Source organism: Leptopilina boulardi, unplaced genomic scaffold (genome assembly GCF_019393585.1).
Source record: "Leptopilina boulardi isolate dan_hultmark-lab unplaced genomic scaffold, ZJU_Lbou_2.1 LbouV2_330, whole genome shotgun sequence".
NCBI classification, from domain to species: Eukaryota; Metazoa; Arthropoda; class Insecta; order Hymenoptera; family Figitidae; genus Leptopilina; species Leptopilina boulardi.
In genome coordinates, this window is record NW_026137897.1 from 3,820,314 (window position 1) to 3,837,675 (window position 17,362).

A 17,362-nucleotide genomic window follows, 5' to 3' on the forward strand; every position below is an offset into this window, starting at 1 on the left:
TTGATTAAAATAATAGCCTCACACCTGTTGAGAATAATATATTTATATATAAATTTTGAATGAAATTCTCTTCTCTCCCACGAAGTTATTCCAAGAGTTCTTTTACCTCCTTGGACATGAGAGTGAACTCTATTTTTTTATCTACTTAAAATACCACTGGCCGTGCATGCACATGTCGTTAAGTAACACACAAGCGACTAACACGTGTCCCCCATACTGTCGTGTCATCTTTCACATTATATACATTTGCTCTCTCTCGCATCTCCATTTTCTGTATTCTGGTAAATGGTGCACTCATTTGCACCATATGTTTCGGCATTTTGTATGTCCGAGGTTCATAGTATTTTAACACACTCCCCTGGCGCTATATAGAACCTCACTAGGTATATAAAATCTTTGACCTAACTCAAACTCATGTTACCCCCTCGATGCACACTAAAATTTCCATTATTAACTAAATTCAGAAATTTACTACGGAAATTTTTATTAAAAATATAATAATTTTTGGAACACATGAAAAAGTGCTAAAAATCAATTGTTTCAATTTTCATTTAACAGGATTCTATTGGATATACTTTTTATTGAGCCGAATTTTATTTGTTCGAATTATTATTTTACGGAATTTTCATTAAACAAATCTATATTTCAGAATGTTTACATAACCGAAAATTTAATTCACAGAATTTTTATTTGCTCCAATTTTTTTAAAAGTACCTTATAATGTCCCCTTTAACATATATATTTTTGCCAAATTTTTAAAAAATATACTTTTGGCTTGTGAGAAGATTTTGATCACTGACATCTGGCGGTAACATGTATAAGTTATTTTTGCCACGAGTTTCAAATAGTATTAAGTTTCAAGAAAATTCACAAAATTGTTACAAAGCCTTATTATTGAGCATATTATATAAGTAATAATTATTTAAATAATACCTATATTTACAAAAATTTATTTATTGCACACATAATTCAAAATATGTAAATTGTAGCATCTATCAATAATAATTATTCTTATTCAATTCAGATAAACTTTGATTTTAAAATAAATTACGTTTTTCCATTTGTCTTCATTAAAATAAATAATTACACAAAATTTAAGTAAATAATTTTCTTGATTAATTTTTTATGCATTTAATATTAACTATTTAAAAAAAATAAAATTCCATTAAGAACATACACTTTACGCCATTAAGAACTCTAACCATTGTCGTTTCATTACCGGCGTGTCGCGTTGCTGTATAAGGGGTAAAAAAGTCTTATTTTTTGCCAAAAGTATATTTTTTAAAAATTTGGCAAAAATATATGTTAAAGTCGACATTATAAGATACTTTTTTTAAAAAAAATGGAGGTGTAACTTCAAAAAATCACACCAAAAAATTTTTTGAAAATTTCAAAATTAAAATTTTTTTTCTAATTATTCTTACTTATTTTTATAACATATTTAAATTTTATTAAAATCGGTTCAGTAGTTTTATGAGTTTTTTTTATTTTTTCCCCCTCCACAACTCACAAAAAAATTTGAATTTTGGGTTCATACTTTCAGAATTTTATACTCATAGGGGTAGCAATACATGGGGCCAATATGAGCCAAATATGTGCAGGGGCAAGTTTTGCATACTTAACCCCCTATGCCCTTTTCAACAAAAATATGTTCTATATAATTGAATTTTGATGAAGTTAAAGTTAAGATTTTTAGTAATAATTGTATTTTTAGAGATTTTAAAAATTAATAATAATTAATAAATTAATTAATAAATATAAAAAATTAATTAATTATTAATTACAATTTAAATAACTGAATTTTTGAAAAATTGGATTAAAACCATTGAAATAAATAATTAAACAAAGAATTATATAGATAAAATTTTGAAGAAAAAATTTGTAATTGAATTAACACTCAATTAATTATTAAATTACTTATTGAATTTGAACGAGTTCGAGTTAAAATTTTTTTGGATATTATTAAATTTCAAAAAAGTTTTTAAATTAAACCTTTCATAAATTTTAATTGCTAAAATTTTTTTTAATATACTTTAAAGAATAATACAATTTTAGTGTATTTTTAATAAAAAAAAAACATTTTATTTTCCTGAATTGATGAAAAACTTTATTAAAGTAAATTAAAAAATTAATTTTGCGAAATTCAAAAAAAATTTTAAATAATTGAATTATAGAGAATCTTGTAAACCCGTGTACAATTAAAATAAATAAATTATAAATTAAAAAAATGTTTAGAAAAATTGAATTTTCGATTTTTGAAATTTTCAATTAAAATTTTAATAAACTTTAATTATTGAAATTTTTTAAAAGTTATATAAACAAAAATTTAATTTTAAAGAATTAATAATTAAATAATGTTTGATGTAATTGAATTTTTGAAAAACTTGATTAAAATTATTAGAAATAATTAATTCAAAAAAAAAATTGACTTTAATAATTTTTAAAATAATTGAGTTTTAGAAGAGCAATATTTAAAATTATTGGAACTAATTGAATTTCAGGAGATTATTAATTGAAACTTTCATTTTAAAATGGTGAAACTTTTTTTAAAAACTTTAGGTATACAATAATTGAATTTTAGTTAATTTCCAATTGAAAACTATTTTAAATCATGTAATTTTCGAAGAATTTGTTTTAAATTACTGAAAATAATTGATTTTGCAAACAATTCAAGTTAATATATTTTTTTAATAATTCAATTATAAAAAATATAAAAAAAGGCGAAAAAGTCGTGCAATCCGAGGCCTGTTATTGAAAACTTCTTGAAATATTTTCATTAGGGTCAGGGAAAAAATTTTAATTTTGACAGGAAATCAAAGAAAAGTCAAGGAAAAACAAAATAATATTTTTGTGTTAACCCCGCGTATACAAAAAAAAATATTTAACTAAATTTAAAAGTTCGGTTATAAATCTAAACATATGGAATAGTAAATTTACTATTTGTAATTAATTTCTTTTTGAAAGAGACACATCAAAACAAATAATGACTTTCAGATTCATTAAGTTTCAGATTTTGCTCATTCTTTTACATTTAAAAAAAGTTGCCGGATATGATTTTTATTTTTATCACAGGATGCCGTAATACTGACGCAAAATTAACACGCATAATTCTCCCGATATATTAACAACAAAAATAGATAGTATTTTTTATTTAAAATTATTTTTTTTACAATTTATATATATATATATATATTACAATTTTTACAATTCATTATTATTTATTAGTATTTTATTTTTATTTATACATAACTGGTTAAATTATAAATTATTATATTAAATGGCGTGTGTAAAAAGAAATAATAATAATTTTCAATAAAAAAACTATATTTTTTATCAAAAGCGTCTTGCAGAATATAAATATTGTGAAATTAAAAAAAAATTTCGATGCTAAAAATTTATGAATCGTGAGTAAACAGGAAAATAAATAGGGGAAGCAGACAAATTCGATGCTACTACAAATTATCATAAATAACTTTTCGGAACGGATATGCACTTCCGGGTGTCATTTCATTTATACTGCAAAAGGAAATTGGAGATTTCATTGGAAATCCAATCAACTGTTTTACTTAATCCATATAAAAAGTTTTTTTTTTATTAATTTTGTTTGTACCATAATTTTTTGGACGGCATGTGTTTAATACGAATTACAATATTTTCTCATGTAATTGTAAATAAAATTGCATGTTAAATTGAGATAAAAATCACTGTACGAAAAAAAAACATTCAACTCAAAATGATCCCCGTACGATATTTATTTTAAGCTGCTGCAAAAAATAAAACCGCGTTTTAAATGGAACACGTGAAAAAAAAGTAGTAAAAAAAAGTGTAGAGTAAAAGTTAGAATTTCCATTTGAAAGAATTAAAATAGAATTAGAATTTTATTCTTAGTAGATTTCTCATTAAACAGAATTTCAATTGAAACAAATTTTGAAATACAAAAATTTGTATTTCATCGAATCTTCATTTTTATCTAAATTTTTATTTGACAAAACTTTTATTTGTTAAATAAATTTCTACTTAATAGAAAAAGAAATTATTTTTTTACAATTTGTGCAGGCCCGACAGGAGGGTTAAATGCCCCGGGGCCCGGCCGCTCTGGGTTTGAAAAAAATTAAATATAAACCAAATTTTATTTGAATTATTAACTGTGTACGAATAAATATTGTATTATTATTGTATAATAAGAGATGGGTAAGTAATTTACAGTAATTTACCGTCTATTTTATAACCCGAGATTTTTACAACAATATGTTTTTGATCTAGACAGGTAATTTACGTAAAATACGTGCATGCAATTTACATGAAAATCCTTCAGTGACGCGTCACTACCCATCTCTGGTTCGAAGTTTAGTCATCCAACCTTGCTTGCTGTTATTCTATAGTAGCGGAATCACCTGTTTTTAATGTTACATTAGAAGTAATGTTGATAAATTTTTGCAATCATCTCAACAAAAAAAAGCATTGTTGTATGTTGGTTGCATATGGTACAAGAGGCAATGAAAACAAATCGATTAATTAGTATTCTGATGCAGAAACAACAAGAAATAATTAACCTTTGAACACAGTAACTTGTGTACTTGAATAATTTCCTATTTAACGTATTCAACGATTGAAATTTAGAATAGTTGGTGCGATATAAAGAAAGAGATCTAAGAATCAAATCATTTTAATGTTATGTTTGTGTTAGTTTTACTTTTTGTGTATTTTCAATCCAAAAATTACAAACATAACCTAACATTTTTTTGTTTCTTAGGTGGCTTTCAATAATAATAATAATAATAATAATAACATTTGGTTATAAGTAGTTAAAAATATTAAAAAAATATTATAATTTAATTATAATGTATTTCAATTGACAAAAAAAAGTTATATTGAAAATTTAAAGTCTGAAATAATTCAAATGAAAACCGATCTCCATTTTAAAAAAATAATTTAAGCATTTCTCATCCTACTATCACAAAAAATTATAAGGTATTAAAATAAGCTGCAACGCTTATTATTTTAATCCAATTTTTCTTATTTTAATACCAAAATGGATTAAAATAAGCAAAATTGGATTAAAATAAGAAGCGTTGCAGCTTATTTTAATGCCTTTTAATTTTCTGTGATGGGGTCCGACAATGTTTTAGTCGATTTTCATTACAAAAAAATCGAAAAAGGCGATATTTTTTATTTTTAATAAATTTTATTAGTTAATAAATATTTTATTATTATTAACATTAATTATTAGAAATTATATAAATTTTTTCAAATTCTATAATAAAAATATTTCACAGGAACATTTCCATGAACTTTGTTTTTAAACTTCAGAATTAAATTATGACAAATTTTCAAGATTTCAATTCAGTAGGACAAATTTTTAAAAATAATAATTTAAAATTACTTTAAAAGAAGAAAAAATTCCAAATCATTGTACAAATTATTCGAATTCAGAATTTTGGCAAATATTTTAAATGATTAAATTTTCAAAGAAATTGATTAAAATATTATTGAAAAAAAATTAATTTATTAATTGAAATTGTTGTAAATTTGAATTGCTGAAAATTATTGACAAAATTTGAAACAGTAATTGAATTTTAAAGAATTTTTAATAAAAAAAATTTGAAATTTTGAAAAATTTAACTAAAATGATTCAAATAATTAATTTAGCGAAGAAATTTTTAGATAGTAGTTGCAGTTACAAATTGTTGAAAACAATTGAATTACAGGAGATTTTTAATCAAAATTTTCGTAAATTTAAATTGCTGAATATTATAAGATTTAGACAATAACTGAATTTTAGAAAAATTTGTATTGAGAAAGTGTTTTAAATAATAAAATTTTTAGGAAATTTTGATGAAAGTATATTTTGTTGAAAAAAGTCGAAAAAGTCACATTTTATAAAAATAAGTCGAAATAGTCGCATTCATTGAAAAAAGACGAAAAAGTCGTGCAATCCAAAGGTTGTAATTTTTTGGTTCAAATTTGGATTTTTATGAAATATCCCATTATTCGAGTTTCAACATAAAATAGGGAAAATGAGTGAAAAAAGGGGAAATATTCATAAAGAAGGGAAAATTTTTTAAAATAGGGGAAACAATGTGAAGCCTGATTTAATAATAGAAAATAGTTTCGTATGTAAAATAAAAAATTGTGTATTTTTTCAGTGCAATGAGAGTGTTATTGTCGAAATTACCCCGACCGTGGATAGTCGATGAGAAAAAGGACGATGGGTACACAGCACTTCACCTGGCAGCTCTCAATAATCACGTGGAGGTGGCGGAGCAATTAGCTCGAGCTGGCAAAGCCGACTTGGACTTGCAAAACGTCAACTTGCAAACGGCCCTGCACTTGGCCGTGGAACGTCAACACACACAAATCGTCAAGGTACAAGAACTATTATATACCTTTGAGCTGCAATTTCCATATTTCACTATATATGTATAGTAAATTGACTAATATCGCTTCTGACTCATCAGCAGAATTTCACCAATTTACCAACTAAGCTAGACAATATCCAATGACCTGGATTCCCATTTCCAATTGGAGTTAAGTCGACTGAGCGAAATGTAAATTAAAGACTTAGATTATTGGAATTTTATTCTTATCCAATTTAGTTCTCCAACTATACATATCCATGTATAGATTTTCTATTGCTAACATCAAAATTAGTATATGTGACCTCGTCTGAAAAAAGAATGATTACGCGTCAAAATTAATATTTTATGAAAAAAAAAACTTTTCTTCAAGAAAAATATGCTTCTCGTTACACGATCAATTAGTATAATTTTTATTTTAAACAAAACAAAAATTTTAATTTAAAGAATTAATAATTTGAAAAACGTTTGATATAATTGAATTTTTGATAAACTTGATTTAAATTATTAGAAATAATTAATTCAAAAAGAAATTGAAGTTAAAAATGTTCGAAATTATTGAGTTTTGAAAAAACAATAATAAACATTTTTAAAATTAATTTTATTTCAGGAGATTTTTTATCTTTAAACAGTAATTAAACTTTGGAGAATTTTGAAATTGTTTTAAACAATTGAATTTTCGAAAATCTTGATTAAAATTATTAAAATTAAATTATTCAACAAAGAATTTTCGATACAAAATTTAGTATTTTAGAAGAGTTCGAGTTAAAATTTTCAGAAATAATAATTGAATTTCAGGAGATTATTAATTGAAAGTTTCATTTTGAATTGGTGAAATTTTTTTTTTAAATTTTTGGACAATAATTGAATTTTAGTGAATTTTCAATTGAAAACTGTTTTGAAATCATGTAATTTTCGAAGAATTTGCTTTTTTTAATAATTCAATTTCAAAAAGAAAAAAAAGTCGACAAAATCTTGCAATTCGATGCCTGTTATTGAAAACCTTTGAAATATTTTCATTAAGGTCAGGGACAAAATTTTAATTTTTACTGAAAATCAGGGAAAAAGAAAATAATATTTTTGTATTAACCCTGTAAGATTTTTTTTAAATTTTAAGATAAACGACAATTTCGCCTTGGAAAATTAAATTCGTTGTAAAAATTTTTTCTGCTAAACAAAAAAATTCGAGTTCTCTAAAAAATTGACAAAAATTGATTTTCAGCTCCGACAATATTTGCTTGATTTGAAATGAATTCGATTATAATATTAAATTATTAAAGGACAAAATATTAATTTTGTTTGTATTGTAATATAATATCAATATCAAAAGTGATTGTAAAATAATATTTTTCAGCTTCTTGTACGAGAGGGTGCAAATTTAAATGTTGCCGACAAAGATGGTGATACTCCCCTTCATGAAGCGTTGCGTCATCACACACTCTCACAACTACGTCAACTCCAGGATGTTCAGGATGTTGGTCGACTTTTAATGGGTTTGGGTGCTCAAGGTCAGGATAAGAAAAGCAGTTCCTTCATTGCCTGCTTCCTTGCAGCTCACGGCGCAGATTTGGAACTCAAAAATAAGAAAGGACAGACTCCCCTTGATCTCTGTCCGGATCCAAATCTTTGTAAAACTCTCACCACGTGTTACAAAGATACCGAATCGTTAGTGTCTTCATATTTCTTCATTTTCACAAATTTACCTAATATTATTTTATTTTCAACAGCAATTAACAAACAGTGAATTTTTTATAATTTTTATTTCTTTGAATTAATTTATTTAAATAATTATTTATTATTTTATTTCATTTGCAATTAAAAGTTTTTACTTTTTCTAATTTTAAAAGATTTTAAACTGAAAATTTTCAAAACTAATTCAATTATCAAAGAATTTATTTAAAATTATAAAATAATTAAGTTGTTTTAAATAATCAAAATTTAAATTATATTTTTGAAAATAATTTACTTATTTTGAATATATTTAATTAAAAGAACTGTAAGTAATTAAAATTTCGTATTTAATTGAAAAAATAATTAAATTTCTAAAAAGAATTTCATTAAAATTTTTGAAAATATGTAATTGAATTTTTTTAAGAATTTCAATTGTTCTTTATACAATGTTTAAAAAATTTTTCATTTGATAGAATTTTCATTTATCACAATTTTTTTTAATAGAATTCACATTTGATAAGAAAATCAGGGAATTGTATTTAATTTATTTGTTATTTAATTTCTGCTTTCTAAAAATTACTATTTTAATTTTTCCGTTCCCGGTTAGGTTATTTTTAATAAAAATTTAATTTCTTTTTTTTTTGTAATCATCAACAACAATTAAAAGTCAAAAATCACATTTAAAATCTGATGTGAAACAGAATAAAAATCTAAAAAAAAAAGAAAAATTTTTTCTAAATCTAAATCTTATTTTCTAATTTAAAGGGGATTTTTACAGAGTATGTGATTTTTTTATTTTTTTAAGCGCCATTTTTTTGTTACAGCCATGACATCGAACCTGTAAGTACATCAGCAACGATTGACGAGTGTCTGGTGTGTTCGGATGGAAAGCGAGAAGTTCTTTTTGGTCCATGTGGACACGTCGCTTGCTGTAACGCATGTGCTCCAAGAGTGAAGAAGTGTTTGATCTGCCGAGAGAACGTCATGTCCAGAGGAAAAGTAATTAACAGATTTCTCACATTCAAGTTTCTAATGATCGAATTCCAATCACGTTTCCCATTTATTTAAATAAATTAATGGAACAAGAAAATTCATTGTCACCATCCAAAAGTTGAATTTTTTTTTTATTTACGTACCGTCAACCGAGCAAATTATGGAACAAAAAACGAGATTTTTTCACTTTTTTCTTCATCAAAAAATTTAAATTGTTAAAAAAAATTCTAACCATTCAAATATATTTTGAACATCTTTCTAAAGGTTTCCTTTAAGTTTCATTAACAAAAAAAATTTTATGGAGCTATTTAAACTTAAAGCCTTTTCCATAATTGCCTCGCAATTGGGGCAATTATATAATAATAAAATCCTTCTGTCCTAACTTGAAGTTGGCCTTTTCTGATTTCACGTGTTTTTTTGAATAGTAATCTTATGACGTGTCAAATTTTGACAATTCTTTTTCTCATTTTTGCCAAAGTTGTATAATTGTGTTTCCAAATTTCGGAATAAGTATCTTTAAAATTCCAAATTCGAAAATTCAATTCACGAAGCTGAAGTACACAACGTTTACCAACGAAATTTTTTTTAAAGTTGTATATTGATTCAAAAATTGTATACAAATACAAAAAATTTATGATGAGAAAAAAGATGCGCCAGGAAATTTCTTACAAGATAGTAATTTGAAAAAAATTTATTTTTAAAAATTAATTTTTAAGGTACCAGGGGCCAACGAATACCTATTAAATATTAATTATAAAAACACAGGCCTCGAATCAACATAAAGACACAAAAAGTCGTTTTAGTCGATTTATATTCCAAAAAAAGTGGATTTGTTTTTTATTTTAACTAAAATATTTTACAGATTTTTAAATAAAAATTTTTTTTTAATAATAATCCTTTTCGAAGGATTAAAGTTGAAATTTTTAGAAATAATTAAATTTCAAAAGATATTGTTAATTTTCAAACAATTATTAAATTTTACAGAACTAAAAATAATTTATCAAACAATTTTTGGAAAACATTTTTTAAATTTAATTGAATTTTCAAAGATTTAACATTGAGATTTTTGAAATTAATTGAAACTTTAAGTGATTTTTAATTAAAATTGTAGATGATTTCACTAAAAATTTATTAGAAAATGTGGACAAAATACAATAATTTGAAAATCATTTTTAATTGAAAAATGGTTTCAGATAGTTTAAATTTCAAAGAATATTATTAAAATAGTTAAAAATAATTGAATTTCCTTAGAGTTATAATTATAATTATTAAATTTCAAAAAAAAAAATTTCGATGGAAAATTTTAGAAATAATTAAATTTTAGATGCTTTTAAATTCAAATTATTGAAAATTCAATTAATTTTGAATTCAAATTTTTGAGAATAATGAAATTTTATTTGATTTTAAATTTGGAAAATGGAAATTTGGAATTTCAGTTTATTTTGAATTGAAAATTTTGGGAAATAATTGAATTTTAATTGAAATTTTGGATAATAATTTAATTTAAGTTCATTTTTGATTGAAAATTTGGATAATTAATTTTGAATAGAAATTTTGGATAATAATTTAATTTAAGTTCATTTTAAATTGAAAACTTGATAAATAATTAAATTTTAAATTGAAAATTTTGGATAATTATTAGATTTTTAATTGAATTTGAATTAAAATTTTGGGTAATAATTGAATTTTAGTTTATTTTGAATTGAAATTTTTAAAAAATAATTCAATTTTATTGTGATATTTTTTTTTAAATTATAAACAATTGTTAAATTTCATAAAAATTTTAATTGAAAAATAATTTTGATATAATTGAATTTGTGATGTATTTAATTAAAATTATTAAAAACAATTAATTTAGTGAAGAATCATTTTAGTTAAAAATTTGTTAAATAATTGAATTGAAGAAGATCTGAAGAAGATCTGAAGAAGATCTACATTTTGTACTAAAAAAAAGTATTTTATTTACATTTTTTTTCAAATGTAAAAAAAATGTCGCATTTTATTAAAATAAGTCGATAAAAGTTTTTAAAATTTTTAATTGAGAAATGTGTTAATTAATGGAATTTTTGAAGACTTTGATTAAAGTTATCAAAAATAATTAATTCAACAAAGAATTTAAGTTGAAAATTTAAAAAATTTTTAAATTATTACAGTTACGATTGTTGAAAATAATTGAATTTCAAGAGATTTTAAATCAAAATTTTCATAAATTTGAATATTGAATATGAATATTTGAATGAATATTTTTGAATATTTGAATATTTTTTTATAAGATTTATACAATAACTAAATTTTAGAAAAATTTGTATCGAGAAAATGTTTTAAATAATAAAATTTTCAGAAAATTTTGATGAAAGTATATTTTGTTGAAAAATGTCAAAAAAGTCACATTTTATAAAAATAAGTCAAAATAGTTGCATTCATTGAAAAAAGACGAAAAAGTCGTGCAATCCAAAGGTTGTAATCTTTGGTTCAAATTTGGATTTTTATGAAATATCCCATTATTCGAGGGGAAATATTCATAAAAAAAAGGGGGATTTTTTAAAATAGAGGAAGAAATTATAAATTTTTTTAAAAAATTAATTACCAAGCTAAAATATAATGAAATGATTCATTAATACTAATTATTTTTCCCTTTGCTGCAGATTGAAGAATGTGTAGTGTGTTCGGATCGTAAAGCGGGTGTCCTATTTCGTCCTTGCGGTCACATGTGTGCCTGTGATGCCTGCGCTGCCTTAATGAAGAAATGCGTTCAATGCCGAGCTCATATTCAACATATGGTACCGATGTCAGTTTGTTGTGGTGGTGGAGGTGACGTCACGTACGTGAAAGGGTGCAATACTACTGCAGGTAAAAATAATAAGAATCCTTCAATATCATTGCCCTATTGAATAATACATATCGAAACTCTCTCAATTTATGTAAAAAAGAAAAACATGTCGTCTTTGATATTTACCTTTTCCATTTTCTGCTCCGGACACACTTTACTTTCAAAAACGGACAAGAATAGATTTTAAATCAGTTTTAAATTCTTTTTCCAATTTTTTTTTCACACACACACACAAGAAGAAAAAGTGAAGAAAATTATTCAAATTTATTCAACAGAACAAAAGATTTTTTTAAATATTTTTGATTTTCAATTAACTGAAATAAAATTTAATGTGGTAAAACGCATGAAAAAATAATAAATAAAAATGTTATTTTTGAAATAAATAAGAAAAATGTGTTTTAATATATTACTTTAGAATTTGAATGTGAAGTAGAAAATTTAATTATTAAATAGAAAAATTATTGTTTGCTTGAAGATATTAAAGTTGGAAACTTGATCCTAATTTATGGAATATTTAATTTTTTAGCAGGTTCTTTGACTGACGTGAAAGATGACGAAGAAGAAGAACCAGCTCCAACAAATACCAGTGGTGGTGAAACTATCTTAATGAACAACGGAAGTCGAGATACTTCACACAGTGATATACAAAAACTGCAACAACAGCTGCAAGATATCAAAGAACAGGTAAAAACTTTAATTACTATATTTATCACTTATGCGCCGCCTAAGTTCTTACATTTTCAAATTAATTTTTTAAAATAATATTTATTTTTCCCAGCGTTCATTTTATTTTATGTACAATTTTAAATTAATAAAATTCTCCATGAATTATTATAAAATTATTTTTAATTAAAAGCCACTAGCACTTTATAAAAGTTTAACTAATTAATTAATTTAATACTACGAGTAAACAATGTAATAATTTACATTACTATTTTAATTTTAAAAATTTTCATTAAAAGGAATAAATTTTTTTCTTTAAATATTGAAACTAAAAAGTATTGACTATTTTTAGTTGGCTTGTAAATTATCAAATAAAAACTGAAAAACGATGTTTGAAATTAAAATAATTGAATAAATAGCAAAATTGCATTATTTTATTTCAATTTGGTAAGTAAATTAATCGTAAAATTTTTATTCCTATATTTTGTATTCAATTTAATTAAAGTTAGTATTTTTTTAATTAAATAAATTTGGCTAAGGACATTATCGAGGGTTGTCACGGGTCAGGGAAGTCAGGAAATATGAGAAGTACTGGAAAAATATCAAATTTCTAAAAATGTTACTAAAATTATAATTTTTGAAATTTTCAATTCAAACTTTTGCTTCTAAAAATTATTGTCTTACATTCTTATAATTGTAGGTCTCTGATCGACTTTTGAAAGAAAAAGTCATTTTACTCGATTTACATTACAAGAAAAGTCTAAAAAGTACATTTTTTTATTTTCAATAAATTTAATTAGTTGCTAAATATTGTATTATTTTTAACAATTTGTTATTAAATTTTTTTAAAAAATTATTAATTCCTTAATAGAAAGGTTTCACAGAAATATTTTCATGAATTTTTCTTTTAAAACCACCGAATAAAACTGAGACAACTTTTCAAGATTTCAATTCAGTTTCAGAATAAATTTTAAAAAATAATTTAAAGTTACATTAAAAATAAGAAAATTTTACAAGTTTGATATATGCACATTATTTGAATTCATAATTTCGGAATATATTTTAAATAATTAAATTTTTGAAGAATTTTATTAAAATATTATTTAAAAAAATTAATTTTAAATGAAAATTTTTGAAATAATTGAATTTCAGAAGACTTTAAATTAAAATTTTAAAAATAATTAAATTTGGAAGAGTTTATTTAAAAATGTTTAGAAATAATTAAAAATCAGAAGATTTTCAATTGAAACTTTTATAAATTTAAATTAATAAAATGTTTTTTACATATTTCAGACAGCAATTTAATTTCAGAGAATTTTCAACTAAAATATATTCTAAATAATTGAATTTGGATGGAGTTACATTTAAGATTTTTATAAATAATTGCATTTTTTGAGACATCAAAAATTTTAATTTTGTTGTAAATATAAACATTAACTAAAAAATGTTTTACAAACTTGAATTTTCGATTTTTGAAATTTTCAATTAAAATTTTAATAAACTTAAATTAATGAAATTTTTGAAAAATTATATAAACAAGAATTTAATTTTAAATAATTAATAATTAAAAAAAGTTTTATGTAATTGAATTTTTAAAAAACTTGATTAAAGTTATTAGAAATAATGAATTCAAAAAGAAATTGAATTAAAAATGTTTTTAAATAATTTAGTTTTGGAAGAGCAATAGTTAAAATTTTTTGAACTAACTGAATTTCAGGAGATTTTTAATTATAATTTTCGTAAATTGGAATTTCTGTAGATATTTTATAAACAATAATTAAACTTTCGAGAATTTTGATTTGGAAAATGTTTTAAATAATTGATTTTTCAAAAATCTTAAAATTTAAATCTTAAATTAAAATTATTGAAATAAAATTATTCGACAATTTCAATTTTAGATAGAAAATTTTGAAATAATTGTATTTTAAAAGAGTTCGAGTTAAAATTTTGAAAAATAATAATTGAATTTCAGGAGATTATTAATTGAAACTTTCATTTTGAATTGGTGAAATTTTTTTAAAAAACTTTAGACAATTTTCAATTTTCAATTGAAAACTCTCTTTAATCATGTAATTTTCGAAGAATTTGTTTTAAATTATTGAAAATAATTGATTTTGCAAACATTTCAAGGTTATCTTAATAATTTTTTAAACAAATTTCATAAAAATTGTATTTTCAACATAAATTCTATTAGTAATGTTGGACTCTATTAACAATTAAATTTAATTATGTTAAAAATTTATTATTATTATTTTACATTATACTAAATAGCATACTATTGAGAATAAATGACAAAATTTTTTTTTTAATTTATCAATTAATAATAAATTTAATTTTTTTTTCACATTCAATAAGGAATGTTGTAAATTTTTTTAACCTTAAATTAAAAGTTTTATTAAGATTTTTTTTCTTAAAAATTTCAAAATATAATAATATAATAATAAATAATTTATTTACTAATTAAGAAGTGCAAAGCCTGGGGTGTGTTCACTTAATTCTTATTCTTATTGAATTTAAGAACAATTGAATTTTAAAAATAATTAATATTAGAAAATAATTTAAACAAAAATCGATAAACTTCATAAAAATATATTTTGTTTTATTGAAATTTCTGAATTTTTTTTGTTTCAGACAATGTGTCCCGTTTGCTTAGACCGTTTAAAGAACATGATCTTTCTTTGTGGACATGGAACGTGTCAAATGTGCGGAGATCGCATGTCCGAATGTCCAATTTGTCGCAAAGCCGTAGACAAACGAATTTTACTTTATTAAATTGATTACTTGTCACAAAGAGAATTTAATTAATGCTAAGCAGTCAATTTTTTTGTAGAGTGGGGGGGTGGTGAGAAAGATTTTAAATTCTCTGTCACTATGGTAAAAGAAAGGAAAATTCAATTAAAGTTGAAGAAAATTTAACAAACGTTTAAAGAAGAAAAACCCAAAGATGTGGAGAAAAATAATTATTATTCAAAACCAACGAAATTCACGTTAATATTCTTTTTTTCCAACGATCACATTTTTCCAGCAAAAAGTGAATTATTAATTTAAATACAAAAATTGATTATTAAAATTATTCAAAATTACAAAATGAAACGATTTTTGAATTTAATTTTTTAAATTCAATTTTTATTATTATTTTTTTTAATTCTTTGTGAAAACTTTTTTATCTTCTAAATAAATATCTTCCCACTGCCAGAAAAAAAAACTGCGGAAAAAAACAAGACTGCCGAATTTAAATTTTTTTGGAGAAAAATTAAAATAAATAAGTGAGATTATCGTAAGTTATAATGAAATTCGAGAAAAGAAACGTACGTCTTGTTTTATTATAAGAATTGGAGCTTTATACTTCTCGCTTTGAAAACAACTTCTTTATATTCGATGTAATTTGTACATTAGTTATTTAATTATTAATATTACGCTATATAATTATTGACTAGATGATGATTATAATGAAATGATATTTCAATTATTATTATTATTATTATTATTGAAATTAAAAAGCCATCTGCGATGGAATTGGGCTGCGAGTAAGAATCTCTTCCGTGTTTGTAACGGAAGCTAGAGATCTCTAACTTTTTATATATATATATAATCTTCCAATATGAAAATGGAAAAATTTTTTTAAGCAAATTCAATTGTTATCGACTGCAAATTAGTGAATTTTTCAATTTAGATTTTCTTTAGTGAAATAAATAATAAATGTCATTAAATTATATATGACAAATCGTTAATAAGTAATCGTTTTTAAATTTGTTATATTAGTAGACATTTCTTTCATATAGAACATTTACTTGTGTTAATGTATGAAAATGTTTAGCAAAAAAATATAGATCTAGAGTCGATCAATTAAAATTCTATTATAAATAATTTTTCATTGTCTCGCTCTATGACTTTTTTTTAAAAAATCAACTTTCTAATATACAAACAATTAGACAATGCAATCTCAAATATTTTGTAGGATTTTAAAGAATTTTACAAATGAATTATTAGTAATTTATAGACTGCAATTGAACAATCTTTTTTTATTTTTTTAAATCAAAATTTGATATTTTTTTCAACGAATATAATTTCGTAACTATTCCAGTTAATTTGATTTCACATTTTTTTATAAATTGATATTAATTTTTTTGTTTTTAAGTTAAGTTCTTTTGATGTATATTCACGATGAAAATTGTTCAGACTTTTGAAATTTCAATTTAGTCTTTGAATATATGTATTTTATGTATATTAATTGCGGCTTTATAATATTTAAGTATTTCGAAAAAAACTTTGTCATTTGTAGATGATATAAATGTAAAAAAAAACTAATTGTATTTCTCAATTTTATAACTGCTACAATCAAGTCGTTAATCTTCGTTATCTCTATTTAAATCTTGTATTGACAACGACAAAAATATATAAATAGTAAAAATTTTCTCAACGCACAAATATCATAGCTATTCTCACTGCAATTTTATAACAATACTTTCAGTTTATTTTAATAATTATTTTAATAATTATTTTAATAATAAACATTTAAAATTTTATTTACCAAACTTTTAATAATTTCAAAATTCACAGTGTATTTTTTTCCAACAAATGAAGATTCGTTGTTTTAAGGGCATGTTAAAGTCATGTCAAAAAAAACCATGAGAAAATTGGAACTACTTTTACATGCCCTTAAAAGTTCTATCAAATGAAAATTCGTGAAAATAAAAATTGAAACAAATAAAGACTTGGTGAATTGGAAAATTTGACATTTAAAAATTCGAAATTCTGTTAAATGAGAATTCTGCTAAATTAATATACGGTTAAATAAAAATTACCTATAAATTTTGTCTACTAAAAGTTAGTAAAAAAATTCTGTTAA

General features: G+C 22.5%; 1 protein-coding gene across 1 annotated transcript in view; it reads left to right on the top strand.

The window, feature by feature from the left end:
- LOC127285259 (E3 ubiquitin-protein ligase MIB1) overlaps positions 1 to 16,699 on the top strand; it is a 490,224-nt gene extending 473,525 nt beyond the window's left edge. The window contains exons 10-15 of the mRNA XM_051311173.1: positions 6,147 to 6,366; positions 7,711 to 8,021; positions 8,852 to 9,026; positions 11,666 to 11,870; positions 12,377 to 12,534; positions 15,145 to 16,699. Of these exons, the coding sequence (XP_051167130.1) occupies positions 6,147 to 6,366; positions 7,711 to 8,021; positions 8,852 to 9,026; positions 11,666 to 11,870; positions 12,377 to 12,534; positions 15,145 to 15,285 (1,210 nt within the window). The 3' untranslated portion in view covers positions 15,286 to 16,699. The remainder of the gene's footprint in view (positions 1 to 6,146; positions 6,367 to 7,710; positions 8,022 to 8,851; positions 9,027 to 11,665; positions 11,871 to 12,376; positions 12,535 to 15,144) is intronic.
- Positions 16,700 to 17,362: the final 663 nt, after the last annotated feature.